Below are 25,978 nucleotides of genomic sequence, written 5' to 3' on the forward strand. Positions count from 1 at the left end.
CACCACGTCTACGGGCCTTCCTTTATCTAGATGGAAGCTCACCTCCTCATAGAAGCAGGGCTGTGTTTTGGCCTAGGCCGACAAGGCCTAGGCCTAGGGCGGCACTTTGCGGGGGGGGGGGGGCGGCAAAAAAAGCCGCCCCCCGCATGAGAGAAAGTCCCCCACCCGATTCCCGGCTCCCGCGGCCGCCCCTCGCACACATGCAGCCCACGGCGGCCGCTTTGCTGTAGCGGCGCTGTTGTGTATGGGCGTGCTTGGCAGAGGGTGGAGGGGCGTGTGTATGGGCGTGCTTAGCAGAGCTCACGCCCCTCCACCCTCTGACAAGCACGCCCATACACAGCAGCACTGCCCGCTACAGCAAGGCGGCTGCCGTGGGCTGCATGTGTGCGGGGGGGTGGCTGCGGGAGACGGGAATCAGGAAGACGGGTGGGGGGACTTTCTCTCATGCGGGGGGCGGCGTGTGGCTCACGCCCCCATAAGCGGCCGATGACTGGCGGAGGTGGAGCCTTATGCGTGGGATCATACATTGACCCGCATGCACTCAGGCATTTATATTGTGCCTCTATGATTAGGGGGATCCAGTGCAGGCGCTGCCCTCCCCCCACCCAAGGCATACCGGAAGACCGATGTCGTCATTTCCGCCGCAATATGCGTACCCGCACATGCGTGCCTTGCAAGGATCGTTCGGAAATGAACAAGAAGCGCAGCCGGCAAGAAGGTGCTCACCCTAGTGGCCACATGTGAATTTGCCTGCCAGTTAGTGAGTGGGGGAAAGTGAAAGTATCACATCCCCCCACCTTGCCCTGAGGACCCGAGACCCACCCAAGGGGGCCGACAGGGTAAACCCGAGCCCACCGGAATCTGCAATAGACAAAATTACATATGTAAAACAATAATGTCAGACATACATTATTATCAAATACTATACTTATTATTTAGTTCACATTTGTTAAAATGACAAAGACCAATTTATTTTGTCTTTTGTTTTAAGAGATCTGTGTGTTAGTTCAATATTCCCACCTATTTACATGTCTAATTTTAAACCAAAGTCTTTCATTATTTTAATGCATGCTACAATGCAGGAATCTTATTGAGTTTTTCCTGATGTGAAGACTTTTAAAAAGGGAGTATATGAGATGGACTCATTCAGGCCTAGATAAATGATGGTCTGTATACACCGCTCCTCCACAGCCCCAAAGATGCTGCTTGCAGGACTTTTTCTAACGTCCTGCAGGCGCAACGCTCCAGTGTGAAAGCCCTCGGACTCTCACACTGGGGCTGCAGGGGAGGCGTTTTTCAGGCGATTTCCAGGTGCTATTTTTAGCCCAAAAGCACCTAAAAAATGCCTCAGTGTGAAAGGGTCTTACTATAATACACTGTATTTAAACCATACCTCATACAATTGCATGACTCTCTTTTTTGTTTATAGAACCCCTGCCCCTTATATATTTTTACAGCCAGATATCAACCACACCAAATTACTAGGCCACATTAGTTATATCGGCACTAAAGGTAAATGATGTCATTTTAATTTTACATGTGTTTTGGTTTATTTGCACTTCTGTTTGTTTTTAGTTTTTCATGGATTAGCACACATCAAACCAACATTCATTCACTGCACATACTGTAGTTGCTTTTTACCTTGTTAGCACACAATGGATTGATAATGTTCAATTTTTGTTTTTGTTAATTTATTCAACTTTTCACCCATTTTTCAACACTTCACATTATTAATTTGACCACTCTGTTGATTGTTCCTTTACACACATTTCTCAGCAAGTTTTAATGTTGTCAATGTTACATAGTTACATAGTAGGTGAGGTTGAAAAAACACACAAGTCCGACCTATGTGTGTGATTTTATGTCAGTATTACATTGTATATCCCTGTATGTTGTGGTTGTTCAGGTGCTTATCTAATTGTTTCTTGAAACTATCAATGCTCCCCGATGAAACCACCGTCTGTGGAAGGGAATTCCACATCCTTGCTGCTCTTACAGTAAAGAACCCTCTACGTGGTTTAAGGTTAAACCTATTTTCTTCGAATTTTCAAGTTGCCACGTGTCTTATTAAACTCCCTTCCATGGAAAAGTTTTATGCCTATTGTGGGGTCACCAGTACGGTATTTGTAAATTGAAATCATATCCCCTTTAAGCGTCTCTTCTCCAGAGAGAATAAGTTCAGTGCTCTTAACTAGGGATGAGCTTCGAGTTCGAGTCGAACTCATGTTCGACTCGAACATTGGCTGTTCGCAAGTTCACCGAACAGCGAACAATTTGGGGTGTTCGCGGCAAATTCGAATGCCGCGGAACACTCTTTAAAAGTCTATGGGAGAAATCAAAAGTGCTAATTTTAAAGGCTAATATGCAAGTTATTGTCATAAAAAGTGTTTGGGGACCTGGGTCCTGCCCCAGGGGACATGGATCAATGCAAAAAAAAGTTTTAAAAACGGCCGTTTTTTCAGGAGCAGTGATTTTAATAATGCTTAAAGTCAATCAATAAAAGTGTAATATCCCTTTAAATTTCGTACCTGGGGGGTGTCTATAGTGTGCCTGTAAAGGGGCGCATGTTTCCTGTGTTTAGAACAGTCTGACAGCAAAATGACATTTTGAAGGAAAAAACTCATTTAAAACTACCCGCGGCTATTGCATTGCCGACAATACACATAGAAGTTCATTGATAAAAATGGCATGGGAATTCCCCAAAGGGGAACCCCGAACCAAAATTAAAAAAAAAAAAATGACGTGGGAGTCCCCCTAAATTCCATACCAGGCCCTTCAGGTCTGGTATGGATATTAAGGGGAACCCCGGCCAAAATTAAAAAAAAAAAATGACGTGGGGTTCCCCCTAAATTCCATACCAGACCCTTCAGGTCTGGTATGGATTTTAAGGGGAACCCCGCGCCAAAAAAAAAAAAAAAAACGGCGTGGGGTCCCCCCAAAAATCCATACCAGACCCTTATCCGAGCACGCAACCTGGCAGGCCGCAGGAAAAGAGGGGGGGACGAGAGTGCGGCCCCCCCTCCCTCCTGAACCGTACCAGGCCACATGCCCTCAACATTGGGAGGGTGCTTTGGGGTAGCCCCCCAAAACACCTTGTCCCCATGTTGATGAGGACAAGGGCCTCATCCCCACAACCCTGGCCGGTGGTTGTGGGGGTCTGCGGGCGGGGGGCTTATCGGAATCTGGAAGCCCCCTTTAACAAGGTGACCCCCAGATCCCGGCCCCCCCCTGTGTGAAATGGTAAGGGGGTACATAAGTACCCCTGCCATTTCACGAAAAAAGTGTCAAAAATGTTAAAAATGACAAGAGACAGTTTTTGACAATTCCTTTATTTAAATGCTTCTTCTTTCTTCTATCTTCCTTCATCTTCTGGTTCTTCTGGTTCTTCTGGCTCTTCTGGTTCTTCCTCCGGTGTTCTCGTCCAGCATCTCCTCCGCGGCGTCTTCGATCTTCTTCTCCTCGGGCCGCTCCGCACCCATGGCATGGGGGGGAGGCTCCCGCTCTTCTCTTCTTCTTTTCTTCTCTTCTTCTCTTCTTCATTTTCTTCTCCGGGCCGCTCCGCAATCCATGCTGGCATGGAGGGAGGCTCCCGCTGTGTGACGGCGCTCCTCGTCTGACAGTTCTTAAATAACGGGGGGGGCGGGGCCACCCGGTGACCCCGCCCCCCTCTGACGCACGGTGACTTGACGGGACTTCCCTGTGACGTCACGGGGAATGCCACAGGGAAGTCCCGTCAAGTCACCGTGCGTCAGAGGGGGGCGGGGTCACTGGGTGGCCCCGCCCCCCCGTTATTTAAGAACTGTCAGACGAGGAGCGCCGTCACACAGCGGGAGCCTCCCTCCATGCCAGCATGGATTGCGGAGCGGCCCGGAGAAGAAAATGAAGAAGAGAAGAAGAGAAGAAAAGAAGAAGAGAAGAGCGGGAGCCTCCCCCCCATGCCATGGGTGCGGAGCGGCCCGAGGAGAAGAAGACAGAAGACGCCGCGGAGGAGATGCTGGACGAGAACGCCGGAGGAAGAACCAGAAGAGCCAGAAGAACCAGAAGATGAAGGAAGATAGAAGAAAGAAGAAGCATTTAAATAAAGGAATTGTCAAAAACTGTCTCTTGTCATTTTTAACATTTTTGACACTTTTTTCGTGAAATGGTAGGGGTACTTATGTACCCCCTTACCATTTCACACAGGGGGGGGGCCGGGATCTGGGGGTCACCTTGTTAAAGGGGGCTTCCAGATTCCGATAAGCCCCCCGCCCGCAGACCCCCACAACCACCGGCCAGGGTTGTGGGGATGAGGCCCTTGTCCTCATCAACATGGGGACAAGGTGTTTTGGGGGGCTACCCCAAAGCACCCTCCCAATGTTGAGGGCATGTGGCCTGGTACGGTTCAGGAGGGAGGGGGGGCCGCACTCTCGTCCCCCCCTCTTTTCCTGCGGCCTGCCAGGTTGCGTGCTCGGATAAGGGTCTGGTATGGATTTTTGGGGGGACCCCACGCCGTTTTTTGTTTTTTTTTTTGGCGCGGGGTTCCCCTTTCAGGTCTGGTATGGAATTTAGGGGGAACCCCACGTCATTTTTTTTTTTAATTTTGGCCGGGGTTCCCCTTAATATCCATACCAGACCTGAAGGGCCTGGTATGGAATTTAGGAGGACTCCCACGTCATTTTTTTTTTTTAATTTTGGTTCGGGGTTCCCCTTTGGGGAATTCCCATGCCGTTTTTATCAATGAACTTCTATGTGTATTGTCGGCAATGCAATAGCCGCGGGTAGTTTTAAATGAGTTTTTTCCTTCAAAATGTCATTTTGCTGTCAGACTGTTCTAAACACAGGAAACAAGCGCCCCTTTACAGGCATACTATAGACACCCCCCAGGTACGAAATTTAAAGGGATATTACACTTTTATTGTTTGACTTTAAGCATTATTAAAATCACTGCTCCTGAAAAAACGGCCGTTTTTAAAACTTTTTTTTGCATTGATCCATGTCCCCTGGGGCAGGACCCAGGTCCCCAAACACTTTTTATGACAATAACTTGCATATAAGCCTTTAAAATTAGCACTTTTGATTATTCATGTTCGTGTCCCATAGACTTTAACGGTGTTCGCATGTTCGAACCAACTTTTTTCCTGTTCGCATGTTCTGGTGCGAACCGAACAGGGGGGTGTTCGGCTCATCCCTACTCTTAACCTTTCTACATAACTAATATCCTTCTGTCCCTTTATTAGTTTTGTTGCCCTTCTTTGTACTCCCTCCATTTCCAGCACATCCTTCCAGAGGACTGGTGCCCAGAACTGGCCAGCATACTCCAGGTGAGGCCGGACCAGAGTCTTGTAGAGTGGGAGAATTATCGTCTGGAGTTAATCCCCTTTTATTGCATGCCAATATTCTGTTTGTTTTGTTAGCAGCAGCTTGGCATTGCATGCAATTGCTGAACCTATCATCTACTAGGACCCCCAGGTCCTTTTCCATCCTTGATTCCCCCAGTGGTTTTCCCTCCCAGTGAGTAGGTTGCATTCATAATTTTGCCACCCAATGCATTATTTTACATTTTTCTACAGTAAACCTCATTTGTCATGTAGTTGCCCACCCCATTAATTTGTTCAGATCTACTTGCAAGGTTTCCACATCCTGCTAAGAAGTTATTGCCCTGCTTAGCTTAGTATTGTCTGCAAATACAGAGATTGAGCTGTTTACCCCATCCTCCAGGTCATTTATGAATAAATTAAATAGGATTGGTCCCAGCACAGAACCCTGGGGGACGCCACTTTCCACCCCTGATCATTATGAGTACTCCCCATTTATCACCACCCTCTGAACTCGCCCTTGTAGCCAGTTTTCAATCCATGTACTCACCCTATGGTCCATGGCAACTGACCTTACTTTGTACAGTAAACGTTTATGGGGAACTGTGTCAAATGCTTTTGCAAAATCCAGATACACCACGTCTACGGGCCTTCCTTTATCTAGATGGAAGCTCACCTCCTCATAGAAGCAGGGCTGTGTTTTGGCCTAGGCCGACAAGGCCTAGGCCTAGGGCGGCACTTTGCGGGGGGGGGCGGCAAAAAAAGCCGCCCCCCGCATGAGAGAAAGTCCCCCCACCCGATTCCCGGCTCCCGCGGCCGCCCCTCGCACACATGCAGCCCACGGCGGCCGCCTTGCTGTAGCGGCGCTGTTGTGTATGGGCGTGCTTGGCAGAGGGTGGAGGGGCGTGTGTATGGGTGTGCTTAGCAGAGCTCACGCCCCTCCACCCTCTGACAAGCACGCCCATACACAGCAGCACTGCCCGCTACAGCAAGGCGGCTGCCGTGGGCTGCATGTGTGCGGGGGGTGGCTGCGGGAGCCGGGAATCAGGAAGACGGGTGGAGGGACTTTCTCTCATGCGGGGGGCGGCGTGTGGCTCACGCCCCCATAAGCGGCCGATGACTGGCGGAGGTGGAGCCTTATGCTCCGCCTACCCTCCTCCACACTGCTTGACCCCTCTCCTCGGCACTGGGGCAGGGTCTAGCAGTGACGTCAGGAAGAGAGAAACAGAGAGAGAGGCACAAGGGAACCCCGCAGGACAGCAGGTAAAGTTAATGAATAAATTATATCAGTGTTATGGGAACAGTGTTGGCATTTGATGGCACAGTGGCTACAATTGATGGGCACAGTGACAGCGTTTGAGGGCACAATGGCTGCGTTTGATGGGGCACAATGGCTGCATTTGATGGGGCACAATGGCTGCGTTTGATGGGGCACAATGGCTGCGTTTGATGGCACAGTGGCTGCAAATGATGGGCACAGTGACTGCAATTGATGGGCACAGTGGCTGCATTTGGTGGGCACAGTGGCTGCGTTTAGTGGGCACAGTGGCTGCATTTGATGGGGCACAGTAGCTGCGTTTGGTGGGCACAGTAGCTGCGTTTGATGGCACAGTGACTGCAATTGATGGGCACAGTGGCTGCAATTGATGGGCACAGTGGCTGCGTTTGGTGGGCACAGTGGCTGCGTTTGATGGGGCACAGTGTCTGCGTTTGGTGGGCACAGTGGCTGCAATTGATGGGCACAGTGGCTGCGTTTGGTGGGCACAGTGGCTGCGTTTGATGGGGCACAGTGTCTGCGTTTGGTGGGCACAGTGGCTGCAATTGATGGGCACAGTGGCTGCATTTGGTGGGCACAGTAGCTTCGTTTGGTGGGCACAGTAGCTGCGTTTGATGGCACAGTGACTGCAATTGATGGGCACAGTGGCTGCAATTGATGGGCACAGTGGCTGCGTTTGGTGGGCACAGTGGCTGCGTTTGATGGGGCACAGTGTCTGTGTTTGGTGGGCACAGTGGCTGCGTTTGATGGGGCACAGTGTCTGCGTTTGATGGGCACAGTGGCTGCAATTGATGGGCACAGTGGTTGCGTTTGGTGGGCACAGTGGCTGCGTTTGGTGGGAATAGTGGCTGCGTTTGATGGAACAGTGGCTGCAAATGATGGGCACAGTGAGGCTGCAATTGATGGGCACAGTGGCTGCATTTGGTGGGCACAGTGGCTGCGTTTAGTGGGCACAGTGGCTGCATTTGATGGGGCACAGTAGCTGCGTTTGGTGGGCACAGTAGCTGCGTTTGATGGCACAGTGACTGCAATTGATGGGCACAGTGGCTGCAATCGATGGGCACAGTGGCTGCGTTTGGTGGGCACAGTGGCTGCGTTTGATGGGGCACAGTGTCTGCGTTTGGTGGGCACAGTGTCTGCAATTGATGGGCACAGTGGCTGCGTTTGGTGGGCACAGTAGCTGCGTTTGGTAGGCACAGTAGCTGCGTTTGATGGCACAGTGACTGCAATTGATGGGCACAGTGGCTGCAATTTATGGGCACAGTGGCTGCGTTTGGTGGGCACAGTGGTTGTGCTTGATGGGGCACAGTGTCTGCATTTGGTGGGCACAGTGGCTGCAATTGATGGGCATAGTGGCTGCGTTTGGTGGGCACAGTGGCTGCGTTTGATGGGGCACAGTGTCTGCGTTTGGTGGGCACAGTGGCTGCAATTGATGGGCACAGTGGTTGCGTTTGGTGGGCACAGTGGCTGCGTTTGGTGGGAATAGTGGCTGCGTTTGATGGAACAGTGGCTTCAAATGATGGGCACAGTGACTGCAATTGATGGGCACAGTGGCTGCATTTGGTGGGCACAGTGGCTGCGTTTAGTGGGCACAGTGGCTGCATTTGATGGGGCACAGTAGCTGCGTTTGGTGGGCACAGTAGCTGCGTTTGATGGCACAGTGACTGCAATTGATGGGCACAGTGGCTGCAATCGATGGGCACAGTGGCTGCGTTTGGTGGGCACAGTGGCTGCGTTTGATGGGGCACAGTGTCTGCGTTTGGTGGGCACAGTGGCTGCAATTGATGGGCACAGTGGCTGCGTTTGGTGGGCACAGTAGCTGCGTTTGGTAGGCACAGTAGCTGCGTTTGATGGCACAGTGACTGCAATTGATGGGCACAGTGGCTGCAATTTATGGGCACAGTGGCTGCGTTTGGTGGGCACAGTGGTTGTGCTTGATGGGGCACAGTGTCTGCGTTTGGTGGGCACAGTGGCTGCAATTGATGGGCATAGTGGCTGCGTTTGGTGGGCACAGTGGCTGCGTTTGATGGGGCACAGTGTCTGCGTTTGGTGGGCACAGTGGCTGCAATTGATGGGCACAGTGGTTGCGTTTGGTGGGTACAGTGGCTGCGTTTGGTGGGAATAGTGGCTGCGTTTGATGGAACAGTGGCTTCAAATGATGGGCACAGTGACTGCAATTGATGGGCACAGTGGCTGCATTTGGTGGGCACAGTGGCTGCGTTTAGTGGGCACAGTGGCTGCATTTGATGGGGCACAGTGGCTGCATTTGGTGGGCACAGTGGCAGCATTTGGTGGGCACAGTAGCTGCGTTTGGTCGGCACAGTAGCTGCGTTTGATGGCACAGTGACTGCAATTGATGGGCACAGTGGCTGCAATTGATGGGCACAGTGGCTGCGTTTGGTGGGCACAGTGGCTGCGTTTGATGGGGCACAGTGTCTGCGTTTGGTGGGCACAGTGGCTGCAATTGATGGGCACAGTGGCTGCGTTTGGTGGGCACAGTGGCTGCAATTGATGGGCACAGTGGCTGCGTTTGGTGGGCACAGTGGCTGCGTTTGGTGGGCACAGTGGCTGCGTTTGATGGGGCACAGTGTCTGCGTTTGGTGGGCACAGTGGCTGCAATTGATGGGCACAGTGGTTGCGTTTGGTGGGCACAGTGGCTGCGTTTGTTGGGAATAGTGGCTGTGTTTGATGGAACAGTGGCTGCAAATGATGGGCACAGTGACTGCAATTGATGGGCACAGTGGCTGCATTGGTGGGCACAGTGGCTGCGTTTAGTGGGCACAGTGGCTGCATTTGATGGGGCACAGTGGCTGTGTTTGATGGGGCACAGTGGCTGCGTTTGGTGGGCACAGTGGCTGCGTTTGGTGGGCACAGTAGCTGCGTTTGGTGGACACAGTAGCTGCGTTTGATGGCACAGTGACTGCAATTGATGGGCACAGTGGCTGCAATTGATGGGCACAGTGGCTGCGTTTGGTGGGCACAGTGTCTGCGTTTGATGGGGCACAGTGTCTGCGTTTGGTGGGCACAGTGGCTGCAATTGATGGGCACAGTGGCTGCGTTTGGTGGGCACAGTGGCTGCGTTTGATGGGGCACAGTATCTGCATTTGGTGGGCACAGTGGCTGCAATTGATGGGCACAGTGGTTGCGTTTGGTGGGCACAGTGGCTGCGTTTGGTGGGAATAGTGGCTGCGTTTGATGGAACAGTGGCTGCATTTGATGGGGCACAGTGAGGCTGCAATTGATGTCTTTTTTTCAGAATTTCTTAGTTTGTTTGCACCCCCCCAAAAATGTTGAGCACCAGCCACCACTGGCATGTGCAAAGTGCTCCATGCATGCTAAAATCAATGCAAACCCTTTAAACAGTCCACATTTAGTTGCAGTCTCCAGGGAATGGGGATGGGTACCTGTCAAAAACAGGTACCTGTTCCCCCCTTCCCCCTGAAAGGTGCCAAATGAGCCTAAAGAGGAAGGGGTGTGGTTTACAGATGATAGGGTGGGTCTTAAACAGGAAGGGGTGTGGCCTCGGCAGCAAGGGGTGGGTTGTATTTAAATTAGGGGGGTGCATGAGTTTAGTCAGGCCTAGGGCAGCACAAAACCTAAATACACCACTGCATAGAAGGTTAATAGATTGGTTTGGCAAGAACGATTCTTCATGAATGTTATCACTTAAAGATTTTTTCTCTCCAGATTCATTAATCACACACCATTTTCACTTGATCACATCCTTCAAATAGTTTCACTCACTTTTTCATTGGGCAAATATGTCACCTTAATGAAGATACACACCAATGATATAGCAATAAACTTACATTACTGATAATTTAATAGGCATTTTTTGTCAATATGCTATGAATCAAAGAATTTGATCTTCCTCCGTTTGACATATTGTCATGATTTGGGACATTGCTGCAGGTGCTGCTCCTCTCCTTCATTTGAGGGTGTCAAATAGTGTGGCTTCCTGTAAGCCCTCTCGAGCTGAGCTCCATCCTTGGGGGAGGTGGGGACAATCATGGAGTCCTTTGGATCCCTCAACTGCTTTTAAATCTTTGGTTATAAGATCATTTCATTCCATTCTTCAGTGGTAAATATAACACCATTATGTATATGTGATCTGGTGCATGATGAAATATTTTTGTAATTTGAAATGTTGAATGTATTGTTTGAAAGCAAACTACCCCCCAGAAGAAGACCGTGACTGCACAGGTCGAAAGGCGTAGTTCACACAGCCAACATTATGTAATGTAATGCTGTGTACATGTATGTTTGCATTATCATGGAATATGTACTGTTTAACCAGAGCTCAAATTTTAATTGCACATGATATTGGATAATTTTTGTAATAAAGAATTTTTTATTGATATTTAACCCCTTCTTTGACATTTATTACACTGCTGCTAAAAAAACCCCTTGGGGGAAATTTCCCATATTGCTTGTTCCAGGGTGTGCAGCCTTAACATCTCTCTGTTACATGTATTTCCCATAAAAAATACTTTGTAGAGCCACCTTTCGCTGAAATTACAGCTGCAAGTCTTTTTGGTTATGCCTCTACCAGCTTTGCACATCTAGAGAGTGACATTTTTGTCTATTCTTAGCTCAAGCTCTGTCAGATTGGATGGCGAGTGTCTGTGAACAGCAATTTTTAAGTGTTGCCACAGATTCTCAATTCGATTTAGGTCTAGACTTTGACTGGGCCACTCTAACACATGAATATGCTTTGATCTAAACCATTCCATTGTAGCTCTGGTTGTAGGGTCATTGTCCTGCTGGAAGGTGAACCTCTGCCCCAGTCTCATATCTTTTGCAGACACTAACAGGTTTTCTTATAAGATTGCCCTGTATTTGTCTCCATCCATCTTCACATCAACTCTGACCAGCTTCCCTGTCCCTGCTGAAGATAAGCATCCCCACAACACAATGCTGCCACCACCATGTTTCACGGTGGGGATATTGGGTTCAGGGTGATGTGCAGTATTAGTTTTCCGCCACACATAGTGTTTTAAGCCAAAAAGTTCACTTTTGGTCTTATCTGACCAGAGCATCTTCTTCCACATGTTTGCTGTGTCCCCACATGGCTTCTTGCAAACTGTAAATGGGACTTATAGTTTTCTTTCAACAATGGCTTTCTTCTTGCCACTATTCCATAAAGGTAGATTTGTGGTGTGCAAGACTAATAGTTGTCCTTTGGACAGATTCTCACACCTGAGCTGTGGATCTCTGCAGCTCCTCCAGAGTTACCAGGGACCTCCTTGCTGCTTTTCTGATTAATGCTCTCCTTGCCCGGCCTGTTAGTTTAGGTGGACGGCCATGTCTTGGTAGGTTTGCAGTTGTGCCATACTCTTTCCATTTTCGGATGATGGATTGAACAGTGCTCCATGAGATGTTCAAACCTTGGGATATTTTTTTTTTATAACCTAACCCTGCTTTAAACTTCTCCACAACTTTATCCCTGACCTATCTGGTGTGTTCCTTGGCCTTCATAATGCTGTTTGTTCACTAAGGTTCTCTAGCAAGCCTCTGAAGGCTTCACAGAACAGCTGTATTTATACTGAGATTAAATTACACACAGGTGGACTCTATTTAATATTTAGGTGACTTCCCAAGTCAATTGGTTCCACTAGATTTTAGTTATGGGTATGAGTAAAGGGGCTGAATACAAATTTCACATATTTATTTGTAAAAAAAAATGAAAACCATTTATCATTTTCCTTCCACTTCACAATTGTGTGCAACTTTGTGTTGGTCTATCACATAAAATCCCAATAAAATATATTTTGATTTTTGGTTGCAACATGAAAAAATTTGGAAAATTTCAAGGGGTATAAATACTTTTTCAAGGCACTGTAAATTTTTGCATTTTATTGCATTCTGGGTGCACTTTATGTTTATGATTACATGAGTTTTTTGGGTGTTTTTTGTTTTATGTGCTGCACGTTTTTGTCTATTTTAATTTTCAGGTTGGTCACCTGTGCTAGCTGCTTTTGATTTCTGAGCGCTCTCTGTTTTATGTATTTAAGATTGTATTACCTACCTTATGTCTGCTTACTGATCTCCTGCTTACGTCAGTTTATGTGTTTAACAGCTTTTCGTGTTATACAATGTTCAGGTACATGCCCCTAGGCTTCAGCCTCATTGAGTGGTGTAGGTCATGCATTTGTGTCATGTACATTCTTTTCTACTTTTACGAAAGCTCTGATTTTACACGTTGTACCTACTTTTCATTGTATGCGCTGTACTTGAAAGTCTTTGTTATGGTGAACTGTTGTCTTTGTTTTCTAAACTGTTTATAAAATCAAAACACATTCTTAAGTGCACTTCCTTTGTTCACATTTAGTGTTTTGTTTTTGAGAAAAAGACATGGAGAAAAAATGGTTAAATTTGCACTCACAAACATCCCATGATATAGGAGCCTTCCAGGAAAATCTCTGTATCCATCAGTTGATAGCAAGCAGAAGTGTCAGACTGAACTCAATGAAAACATACCTACATAGATCAGTGCAAAAAATGTATTCATATAAAAATGCTGTGCACGGCAGGCTAGGATTGCCCTATGGAGACCAATTGATGAACGCATATTACAGAGGAATGAAGCAGCGGGCAGAAATGACACTTAGTGCTTCTAATTGAGACAAGTACACACTATAGAGGGTACTTTGTTTTAATATCTCATTTCTGAAGTTTACAACCACTTTAATGCACTATTCTGGTTTATATTGGTATGTCTTCGTTAGATTCATCCAGACACTTCTGTTTGCTATCAACCGGTGGATACAGAGATTTTCTTGAAAGGCGACTTTATCCTGGGATTTTTGTGAGTGCAAAGTTACATAGTAGATAAGGTTTGAATAAAGACAATAGTCCATCCAGTTCAACCTGTGTAGGTTTACATGTGTCAGTGTCTATAATTATTTCTTGCACACCTGATAGTTCACAAGCTAACCCCCTGCACCCTGTGATACCTCCACTGGGCTTCTGAATAAGTGAAAAAAGTATAATTTAAATAAACTATAGCTGCCACATAATATGTAACAAATACGTGACTGAATTTAAACCTCTAGAGATAAGTGAAAATAGTAAATAGTAATAGTAGCGCTCAAATTAAAAAAATAAATAAATAAATAAAAATAAAAATGAAAAATAAAAAAGGGTTAATGAAAGCAATGATCAATCTAAATGAACAGTAAAAGTATATATATGTGAATATTGACAATAATACCTTCATTGAAAATCAGTCACAATATGAATGTGATCTGACAAAAAAAGTTAATGGTGAACACTGTGAGCAAACACATCCTATCACATAATGTTCAAAGCAACTCACCCTGTGGCAGATGTAAAAATGATAAATGAAGTCTTAACATAAAGTTCATATCATGTGAATATATTCTAACAAAAAAAGTTATTGGTGAACACTGTGAGCAAACACATCATATCACATACTAATCAAAACAACACACCCTGTGACAGATATGAAAATAATGAATAAAGTGTTAACATAAAGTTCATAAATTATGAATATTCCGATGAATGGTCTGAAAAAATCTATAAATGAAAACTCTTGGTTGTTCTTTGTGATCTTCCACCACACCTCAGTGTTTGTGCTTCCACTCCCACTTAAAGATTTTCACTCACCAGCTACAATTGCCTCCCACTCTTGTGTTTGGCATAACTCGCCTCGACCCACACTTATTGGGGGTTAAAATGTGATCTCCAGATTCCAAACGTGATCTCCAAATAGAGAGCGTAAATGCAACAAATCCTTTTCCTCAAGAAGTGATTGCTCTACATGAAAATGAAAAAATGCTCCAAATAGTGTGATAAAGTACAGCAAATGTATTAAAAGTTCAAACCATCGCACATCATTGCACTCACATGTGTAAAAACAAAAGCAGGCCAAAAAAACACTCCAAAGGAAATCGTAACATAAACTCCATGCACTGGTAAAGCAATCTATAGTGGTCACGGCGGACCCAGGATAGTGTGTCAGCTATGCAGTCTCACCCACTCCTAGTCTCAAGCCTCCACCATTCGATGCAGCGTGTCACGGCACAACGTCTTGCGTCATGCTTCAGATGCTTGCCGTATAGCCACGCCCCGACATGTTTCATCGCAACCGACTTATTCATGGGATTGGCAGTACGGCATAATGCTTCTCCCTTTATTTCCTAGACTCCCCAAGTGGGCGGAGACAAAGCAACTAGCTCCTGCTCACTTCCTGTGTCCCCATCTCTGCAATACACCGCCTTTTACAGCCTATTATTGCAGTGATGTTTTAATAAAGTTCAAAATATTGATGAGCAAGTACACAACTTGGTAAATAATATTATCATAGTTAATCATATGATCAACACACGTGAGTGAGTTTAATATCTCTAAAAAATACACCCATAAAACATGACCAATGATTTAAAATATAAAAAAAATATAAAAATCAGCAAAAAAATCTATATAGCAGAAAAGTGAAAAATAGAGACTAGATGTTATTAGAACTACCTTTTAGATAACTGTGAGCAGAGAATGCAGGCGGACTGATAAGCAGCGGTGCGACATCTCCTGCCAGCCAGCCCCACCCTAAAGCCCATCATTTAAGCACAGTATCCCATGCTATCCCTGAGCATGATGGAAAAATGCTCAAAGAGTGCATAATAAATTGAAAAATTATGTGTATATGAAATATATATATTAATAACATACCACAGGGACTGATGCTGTAGATAATATTACTTGCACCCATTAAAAATTGCTGATAAAGCAGTTCAGGTCTAATTCAATGTTCATCCCTCTTGGAAATAAACTCTTCATCAAAAAGATCCATCGAGTCTCTCTCTGAGATAGTTCCCTGACCCAATTAGATCCCCTCCAAGAGGGATGAACATGATCAATACCACAAAATTGCAGCAGGCTCTGGTCCTGATCATGATTCTCTTTGAAGTGAGGAGACACACTATAATGCTTGAACCCCTTCCTGATGTCTGCCACTCCTATCTTTAAAAGTCTCTTAGTGTGACCTACATACAATAGCCCGCAAGGGCACCATAAAATATAGACTACATAAGAGGAATTGCAAGTAATAAATTCCCTTATTGCAAAAGATTCTTCATCCCTATTGGTGATTTCAGTTCTACCTCTGTTGCTGACCTTCGCAGTCCTGCAGCAGATGCATTTCCTACATGCATAAAAGCCTTTTAAATTTATTTTAATGGCTTGTTCATGGGGTGGGTTTAGAATTTTTCTTACTACCCTATTCCCAATATTGGGGGCCCACCTGTAGATGAATTTGGGTTGCTTCGGTAGAACCTCACCCAAATGTCTGTTCCTGCATAGAATGTGCCAGTGTTTTTTGAAGATCAACTCAATCTCCTTATACTGGCAATAAAAATTTGTTATGAAACACCACTGATGTTGGTTATCCACTAATAAGTCATCCTTTTCCTTTAAGCACTGTTCTCTAGGGATTTCTGCTACCTCTTGAATGGTTTTATCCAGAAAACTCTTCTTATATCCCTTCTGAAGGAATCTTTCTTTGAGTACATGGGATTGTGCAATGTAATCATTTTGTTCTGTGCCGTTCCTGCGGACTCTGAGCATCTGGCCCTTCGGGATGTTTTTAATCCAGGCCGGGTGATGGCTACTTCTGATGGACAAAAAACTATTACGGTCTGTTGATTTGAAATATGCTTTAGTCCTCAAAGCATTCTTATCCATCTCGATAGTTAAATCCAGGAAATTTATCGATCACTAATCTAATGCCGCGTACACACGGTCGGACTTTTCGGCTACAAAAGTCCGACAGACTTTCGACGGACTTTTGTCAGACTTTTGGCGGACTTTTGGCGTACTTGCGGCAGACTTTCTTACGAACGGACTTGCCTACATACGATCACACAAAAGTCCGACGGATTCGTACGTGATGACGTACACCGGACTAAAATAAGGAAGTTGATAGCCAGTAGCCAATAGCTACCCTAGCGTGGGTTTTTGTCCATCGGACTAGCACACAGACGAGCGGATTTCTGGGTCCGGCATAGTTATGACGTAAAGATTTGAAGCATGTTTCAAATCTAAAGTCCGTCAGATTTGAGGCTGGAAAAGTCCGCTGAAAGTCCGCTGAAAGTCCGGGGAAGCCCACACACGATCGGATTGTCAGCCAGCTTTAATCCGTCGGCGTCCGTCGGACTTTTGTAGATGAAAAGTCCGACCGTGTGTACGCGGCATAATACTCCAATTTGATGTTGTTGCGATTAGTGTTCAGATCCCCTAGAAACTGAATCACAGATTCTTCTGATCCCTCCCAGATGAACAGGAGGTCATCTATGAATTTCCGATAAAATTTGAGTTGAGGGAGTCTTCTACCAAACACATATTTGTCCTTTATGGCAGAGTGGGAGAGGAGTGTTGAGGCGAGTTATGCCAAACACGAGAGTGGGAGGCAATTGTAGCTGGTGAGTGCAAATCTTTAAGTGGGAGTGGAAGCACAAACACTGAGGTGTGGTGGAAGATCACAAAGAACAACCAAGAGTTTTCATTTATAGATTTTTTCAGACCATTCATTGGAATATTCATAATTTATTAACTTTATGTTAACACTTTATTCATTATTTTCACATCTGTCACAGGGTGTGTTGTTTTGATTATTATGTGATATGATGTGTTTGCTCAAAGTGTTCACCAATAATTTTTTTTGTTAGAATATATTCACATGATATGAACTTTATGTTAAGACTTCATTTATCATTTTTACATCTGCCACAGGGTGTGTGATAGGATGTGTTTGCTCACAGTGTTCACCAATAACTTTTTTTGCCAGATCACATTCATATTGTAACTGATTTTCAATTAGGGTTCAATTATTTGTTCTATTTTTCATCTTTTTTACAGGACGTTATTTGGTGTTACTAATTATCACTGTTATTTATTTTATTTTTCATGAATTGTATTTATTCTATATATATTTCAGATCACATATTTTTCTAGCACTCTGCACTTTATAGCACATCAGTGTGTTTGCGTTTATATTACCTAGAGTATTTATTTTTATTGATTTGTATTTATTATTTATTGATTTGCATTATTTTTTTTTTAATATATGTTGAACACTCTTGAACAGCGCCAATTCCCCCATAATAGGATCCCCTTTTTTTGAACTTCACTGAGGTGATGTTTTTTGCTGGGGGGGGGGCTGCAGTTCCTTTTATTCCTAAGCGTGGAATAATTGGCCCTTATATTGTCAATATTCACACATATATACTTTTACTGTTCATTTAGATTGATCATTGCTTTCATTAGCACAATTTTATTTTTCATTTTTTTTTTTTTTTCATTTTTTATTTATTTGAGTGCTACTATTTACTCCACTTATTTCTAGAGGTTTAAATTCAGTTACGTATAATTATTTATTATATCCCTGTATGTTGTGATCTTTAAGATTTTACATCCCAAGAGTCTCTTAAAAATATCTATATTCCCCGCTGTCACCACCAATTGTGGAAGAGAGTTCCACATCCTTATAGCCCTGACAGTGAAGAACCCCCTGCGCAGTTTAAAGTTAAACCGCTTCTCCTCCAATCTTATTGTGTGGCACCGTTTCCTCCTACACTCCTTGAGACTGAAAAGTTTGTTTCCTATGCTGAGAGTGCCATTGAGGTATTTGTAAATAGCTGTCATATCTCCTCTCAAGCGTCATTTCTCCAGTGAGAATAAATTTAGTGCTTGCAGTTGTTCCTCGTATTTGAGGTCCTCCAGCCCCCTATTAATTTTGTTGCTCTTCTTTGGACTCTCTCCAGTTCCAGCATATCCCTTCTGAGGACTGGTGACCAGAACTGGGTGGCGTACTCCAGATGTGGTCTAACAAGAGTTTTATAAAGTAGTAGGATTATCGTTTTGGGGTACCCCACTTACCACTCCAGACCAGTCTGAGTAAACGTTATTTATCACCACCCTTTGGACATGCCCCTGTAACCATTTTTTTACCCAAGAACAAACCTTTTAGTCCATGCCTGCAGACCTCAACTTGTAAATTAATCGTTTATGGAGGACTGTATCGAATGCTTTTCATAATCCAGGTACACTAAATCCACAGTCCTTCCCCTGCCTAGATGGCAGCTCACTTTTTTGGATATAGTCCCTTATCATCCCCTCCAATAATTTACCCACTATTGATGTTAGGTTGACTGGCTTATAGTTTCCAGGGATTTGTCTCTGTCTTTTTTTGAATATTGGTACCACATTGACTTTTCTCCAATCAAATCAAATCAATTGGTACCAATCCTATCAGTATGCTGTCTGCAAAGATTAGGAACAATGGTCTGGATATAACCTCATTGAGTTTTCTGAGGACTCTTGGGTGTAAGCCTGGTGATCCTGGTGATTTATTTGTAATAAGTTTGTTAAGTCTTTCCTTCACTCCGGCCTCTGTTAGCCACGAGGGTATGCCCTGTGATGTGTCACTAACAGTACTGTCGTGGTTGGTATACGCCTCCTTTTCCAGCGTAAAAGCTGAGGAGAAGAAGGCATTTAGTACAGTTGCCTTCCCTGTGTCATCCGTGACCATCCTCCCATCCTCGTCTTTCATGTGGGCAATGTGGTGATTTTGCCTTTTTACTGTTAATATACAGTACCTATAAAATGTCTTTGGATTTTTTTTACTCTCCTCTGCTATGTGTCTTTCATCTTTTTTAGCCGTCCTGATTGCGTTCTTACACTTCTTATCGCATTCCCTGCAGTGTTGGAATGCTGACGGTGACCCATCCACTTTATATAGTTTAAAGGCCATTTTTTTCTCTAGTTGGGGAATTTTTCTAGTTGGGGAATCCACCAATTGATATTAAGTTGTCCTGTAAGACATTCATGAAATTATGGGCCTTTAGTGAGTAAGCTGTCCCCTTTGCCCAGTCAATATCCAAATAATTGAAGTCCCCCATTATGATGACACTTCCCTGCCTTGCCGCTATTTTTAACTGTAACAGGAGATCCAGCTCCTCCTCTTCCTTCAGGGTGGGGGGCCTATAACTTACCCCCACTATTAGTTTCCCACTTACTACTTCTCTTTGAAGTTCTACCATCACTGATTCCACCTCCCCCTTGTCCCAGTCATAACATTGCTCCTCTGTACCTTACATCATTCTTATATTTAGACACACCCCCTTCTACCTTCCCTATCCTTCCGATACAAGGAATACCCCTGGATGTTTGCCAGCCAATCGTGTGAGCTGTCAAACCAAGTTTCAGTTATTCCCACAAAGTCTAAGTCCTCCTCATGTAATAGCAGCTCCAGTTCCTCTATGTTATTAGCTAGGCTCCTAGCATTTGTGTATGCGCCTCTTAGTATTGTATCAGTGCATATTATTTCCTCCTTGTGTTTCCTCTGGCTTTGTTTTGGAAATTGCCACGCATTCACCCCGGGATTTGATATTACAGGTGTATTATCACTGCTGACTCCACTATTACCCTCAATCAACAATATGGTTATCTTTGATGTCTCCTCCGATGGCACGCAGCTGCTCTATGATCTCTAGCATAGCATTCACGTGGTCACACATTTGCTGGCGTTCTTCTAGTCTGATCTTATAAAGCTTTCTTAATAGAAACAGCTTACTGTTGAGGCTTGAGCCCTCATGCAGTTTTTGTAATGAAGTCCACATACCTTTGGTCATTTTCTCTGTTCTTATGTGGATAAGCTTGTCATCTTCCACTAATAAGCTCATAGTCGCTTTTGCCTGTCTATCCTTCCTGCCCCAGTTCTCTGTCTCTCCGTTTGTGGGCCTGTCTGTATTCAGCACTTGCCACAAGTCATCCATGCTAAAAAGCATTTCTAGCTTGAACTTCCACAGCTAGTAATTGGCATTGTTCAGCTTTGCAATGGCAAACTTCACATCTGAACTGCTTGCCATCTTTCAGTAGCTTGTATACAGTACTCACTGACTTGCAATAACCTCTCCAGTGCCTGGATGCCTGGGTCTCTGCTGGTTGCCTGCTAGGTGTGCTGGGGGTGCCTGGGTCCATAACCTGTTGTTAGAGTATTAAAATCATGCACTGGAAGCTTTTTGGATACCGCAAATGGCTTTATTTTTATGAAGGATTAGCGGAACATATCTTATAGCATGTCTGTATCATGGAACAGGAAGCAGGAATATAAGAGAACACATACACTGAGAAAGATAACACTTCCTCTGATTACATTACCATAGATACACACTACAGTACCACCTGCTGGATAGATAGGTATAATGCATACAGTATATAGTTCTCAGTACTTTATATTACTTGCTGTTGTTCTTTCAACAAAAAATGCAGGCAAAAATCTGTTCAAAAGTCCATATCCAATAAATTCATAATCCAACTTAAAGTTTGCATGTGCCTTCAAAGTGCTCTGTACTCCAAAAATGTAAAGGTGCTAATATATGAATTTCTTAAGTTATCACTAAATCTTTACATGTATCTTTTCAATCATGTGCACGGAAGTGTAATATTTTAACTATATGCACTGATTTTTAAAGCGGAATTCCGCCCCCCCCCCCTCCAAAAATGAAAAGTCATCAGCTACACATACTGTAGCTGTTGACTTTTAATACTAGGACACTTACCTGTCCACGATTTCAGCGATGTCGGCACCCAAGCCGATGTTTCCATTGGCTGTCGGGTGCTTCCCCCGTCATTGCCAGTAAGGGAACCCAGCAGTGAAGCCTTGTGGCTTCACAGCCGGGTCCTTACTGTGCATGTGCGAAGCGCGCTGCTCTCCCTTACTGGCCCGGCAGCAGGAGAAGGAGGGGGCCGAACTTCTGACGTACCTCACTGCGGCAAAGTCCGACGGAAGTGGGGACAGAGTACCTGTTATATTGGATCTAGTATTCAAGATCAAGTTGCAGCAGTCCCAGAGCCCCAATTAACTTAGCACAAGTTTTTTTTTATGTATAACAACATATATGTTATAATTACCACATCATTATTTTGAGTACAAACTACTGTACCTCTTTACTGCCATAAATAAGAAAACAGCGGCTCCCAAGCTTCATTAAATGATATAAAACAAAACTGATCTCTTTCACATGTATATCTAAAAAAAAAATCAATTACTTGGCTTAATCCATAAGACCTTACCATGTAGAACCAGACAAAGGTTGTAGCAGTTTGCATGCTCATATCCTGAAACAAATAAGATTTGATCATTGTTATAGGAATGACAATAGTGAGATATAAGCAAACAATGTGAACTCAATCCACTGTAAGCTATAAATGATTTTTATTTGCTGCACCAGCTATTACTTACAGCACGGACAACTAGGGATGAAAAGAAACTTTTAAGATGATCAGGTGCGTTTCTCTTAGTGACAAATGATCATTACTCAGCAAAAACATAGATCAATATCTAAACAACAATATATATAAATATGAAGTGAAAAATGGTGCAGCGCTACTATCATAAAATTGATATTCCCCAAAAAATTTCACTAGAAACAAATAGTGACATCATGAAATGGTGAAAGCAAACTAAAAAAATGAAAACTAAAGTGAAGTGCCAACTCCAAAAATATTTTGAATTCTGATAAACTAGTGAGTAAAAATCGTGAAGCTTATGTCACCCACTAAATAAAAACACTCAAAATATAATAAATAATATACCGTATAAAGTATAAATATAAATATAAAAAATCATAAAAATCACATTAACAGATGATCAATAATTAACAACCGTGGGTGAGAACACTTCAGATATGAATCTGGAGTAGAAATGGAGAGTAGAAATCGTGAATATTAGATCACCAATAATAAAATAAATAATATACCATATAAAGTATAAATAAAATTATATAAAAAATCGTAAAATTCACATAAACAAGTAATAAATAATAATTATCAACCGTGAGTGAAAACACTCCAGATATGAATCACTAAAGATCCAAATATGAAATATTGTAGTTAAACACAAAATCATATGTGAAAACAGTACAAATATGGAAAACTAAAGTGAAGTCCCAATGTGAAAAATTAAATTAAAAATTAGAAATTAAATAAGTCCCATTAATCTTGCAAGAAGGAAATTAACCAGTGAACAATGCAAAACAAATCGTGACAGAAGATCCCTCATCCTAAGAGGCAGGACACCCGAAGTGAGCATAAATTCTCCTTACCCACTGAAAAGACCAATAAGTTGGTCTCACCAAGCCCAGGGAATTCGGTCTCCCAAAAACCTATGGGACATCTGAGAATGCTGAATCTGTATCATTCGATATCACTTAAAAACATAAAAGCAGAAAGGGCTCCCATAGTGTAGCATTTGAGTAAAAAAATTTTATTGAGCTCAAAGGAATTGCACTTACAGAAAAGCAGCTGAATGAGCGCGATCAAACACACAGCATGACAATGGATCCGAACGGCAGCATCTCCCGAGGCTAGCTTCGCTCGCTTTCCGCTATGAACTATCACTTCCGAAGAGGAAAAGCGTGATGAAGTCAGAGATGCAAGCTTTAATGAAGCTTGGCTAATGCCCTGTCTGTCACAATGGGAAGAGCTGGACTCCAGTGAGATACAACAGTCCTCCTCTGTACTTAAACCACTGAGGCCGACTCCTGAGACACATGCTTCTACTCTTCAAAGCAGGTTTATTCATTCCTTATGAATGCATTTATTGGCACATTTTACTATATGTGGCAATAAATACATTCATAAAGAAATTCATAAATTTCAGTCCCAAATCAATAAATCCAATTACAAAGTTAATGTCCAAGTGACTGTTCAGTTCTCAAACAACACAGCATGAAGGGGCTCATGGAAGTGCTATCCCCATATAAAATCACGCCTCTTACCAGAAGTATCTGATCTCAAGTTATAGAGATCTTACTTGCTCCAAAACTCCAATCACCACTAGCTCTCCATAGGAATTAAAATAAGTGTGTGTGAGTCACCAGCGCAAAATAACTCTTATTGTTCAAGCAATACAAAAAACATAAAAAACATATAAAGCTGGTTGCTGCAGTCAAGCAATGAATTCCTCCGGTAAGTGAAATAAAATTAAAGTAAAAATAGTGTTGGCTGCGCTACCCCCAATATCATAACATGAAATACACCACTTTTTCTAAAATAGATCATATAAGTGACATAAATGAAAACAAGATATAAATATAGCCCAATGGTATATGATCACTATTACATACCCACACTCTTGATCATAACCATAAATCAAAAAATATACTTCAAAATAACACCACTTAAACTTCCAATATCTGTGTATTAAATTCTATATATTATTGTCCAATTTTTGCTGATGCTTGCGATGTGCCAATTGAACAGTGAATCCCTGTGTGGACTGTCCACTGTGAATGTGCTATTCCTGTGCTCTTAATTCCTCATCTGTGATTATTTGTCACTATTACACCACTCCAGTGACAACACCACCACCACATAGATTGGCCACTCACCAGATAATGGTATACATACGCCTTTGGTTCATTCAGGGATAACCATTCCACTTGTGTTGCTTGTCTATGTTGTCCAATACAATTATGAGCAAGTATTATCCGTCCTCATAAGAAACAACAAACAGCGATCATAGGAATTAGCAGCTAGGAAACAACTCCTCCAGACCCAATCCCAATGCCGATATCATCCGAGGGTATTGGCCGATTTTTACATGGAGCATATGAGTGCTGACTCTCAGTTAGGTTCATGTATATATAAAAGAATGAAGAGGCTTTATAGTGTAATATGCCAAAACAAACTATTTATTAAAAAAGTACTTAAAAAAGTATTACACATTAGAAGCTTGAAACCAGCGTTAACAAACAGCAAGCACGGCTGCAATCCTTGACAGCCAACCCATGCATGATGACTTCACATATGCGGCACCCAATGCGTTTCCCTGTAACATGCGTCTACCTGGGTTCAATGTGACTGTAGAAAGGTCCCGGGCCTCCTTTGATCTAATGAGAACTCCAGGGCCAGGGATAGCTGACATTCTTCCGTGTGTAGTGGTTTGTGAGGCATGGTAGGTGTATAGTTGTTAAAGTTATTGGGCGCCAAACACTTCTTGGATGGAAAAGAAAGTTTTTTTCCCTTAACAAACCTTTTTGGGGGAGAGAGTGTTAGGGCCAGGACACCCTTAGGTAATTGCAAGATTAATTGACAGACTCAAACTTCAATAGGAGGACAGCTATGCAGGGAAAGGCATCCAGCAAGACGCCACATCTGCATGTGTAGGAATGCTGTCTCTTATGGCAACAGTCTTTAACAGTTCCAAACACAAGGCTTAACAGTTCTTTCACTTTTACTACAATCACACCTTGTAGTTCTTCAATACACTGAGCTCCTGATCTCTCACTAGACCCACTGATTCACTGCCATTGAATCCCTTGAGCTTCTTCAATCTTCACGGTGGTATCTTCCTCAAGCGTTACCCCCGCTTCTCTTCTGGGTCCCTAGCTTGGACCTCTAGATACCTCTCAAGCTTCACCCCCGCTGGCCTGCTCGGTCCCTGGCTTGACACACAAGGCTGCTCTGGAAGCATCACCTCCTCTGGCTGGGTCCCTGGCTTGATTCCTGATGAAGTTTCCAGATTCTTCATCGTCCCCGGTTGGTGAGAATACTGCTCCGGTACTTGCTTCAGTTACTCACTGTGGTCCCTGGTAACAAGATGGTTGGTCCCTTACTGGCGACAGCTTCCCCTCTACCTCAGACAACAGGTTCTCCGGCCGACAGAACCGTCACTTTTGGTTGGACTGCAAGCAGCAGTCTCAACCCTGTACTGCTCTCTTACTTCTGGATAGGCCCCTCAGACAGCCTAGCAACCAGATGTGACCGGGATAGGACCCATCTCCAGCCTAGCAACCCGGGCAATACAACACACGTCCACCCAGACAGCCGTCCAGGTGGCACAGAGCACAGATAACCTGACCTCACCCGAATTAAATAGGCTTTCCCAGCAGGCTAAGTGATTCAAGAAAATCCCTGCCAATTGGCTGAGATACCCCATATACCCAAAACTTGACCTTGCGTTGCCCTTCTCGTATCTAGTACCACCAAGTACCCGGTCACCTAGTGATAGAAGAGAAAAGTGCAACAAGGCCAAACTTAGGGAGAAATCAATAGAGCTCTAGCAATCAACCAGGATAATTACTCCTGGCAAGTACATTTGTGAGGAGCAACCCTGCCTAAACTCCAGGGTGCTACATGACCATAGATGATTCATCTTTTTTCGATCAGAGGGCTGATTGAAAAAAGAAAAAAAAAGAAAACGAATGGCTTCTTCGATCTATACAGTTGAGGGGATAGAGAAATCCTCCCTGCTAAGACATTGTATTCTGACTGTGGGACTCTCCGTTGTCAGAATCTACTGATTGACAAAGGTTTTCCAACTCTGTCAAACAGTGAAGGCAATACATGGACTGAAATTTGTCTGGTCCCTGCTAAACCAGCTAAA

The 25,978-nt window shown here is 44.1% G+C and overlaps 2 protein-coding genes across 2 annotated transcripts in view; one reads left to right on the plus strand and one right to left on the minus strand.

The window, feature by feature from the left end:
• The window catches only part of LOC141112528 (inactive hydroxysteroid dehydrogenase-like protein 1), a 465,623-nt gene that overhangs the window by 85,440 nt on the left and 354,205 nt on the right, over positions 1-25,978 (plus strand). The window lies entirely within an intron of this gene.
• Positions 1-25,978, minus strand: part of LOC141112527 (5-hydroxytryptamine receptor 3A-like) — a 105,702-nt gene that overhangs the window by 72,740 nt on the left and 6,984 nt on the right. Inside the window, exon 3 of the mRNA XM_073605440.1 lies at positions 21,664-21,708. Coding sequence (XP_073461541.1) covers positions 21,664-21,708 — 45 coding nt within the window. The remainder of the gene's footprint in view (positions 1-21,663; positions 21,709-25,978) is intronic.

This window comes from Aquarana catesbeiana, linkage group LG11 (assembly GCF_042186555.1).
Source record: "Aquarana catesbeiana isolate 2022-GZ linkage group LG11, ASM4218655v1, whole genome shotgun sequence".
NCBI lineage: Eukaryota > Metazoa > Chordata > Amphibia > Anura > Ranidae > Aquarana > Aquarana catesbeiana.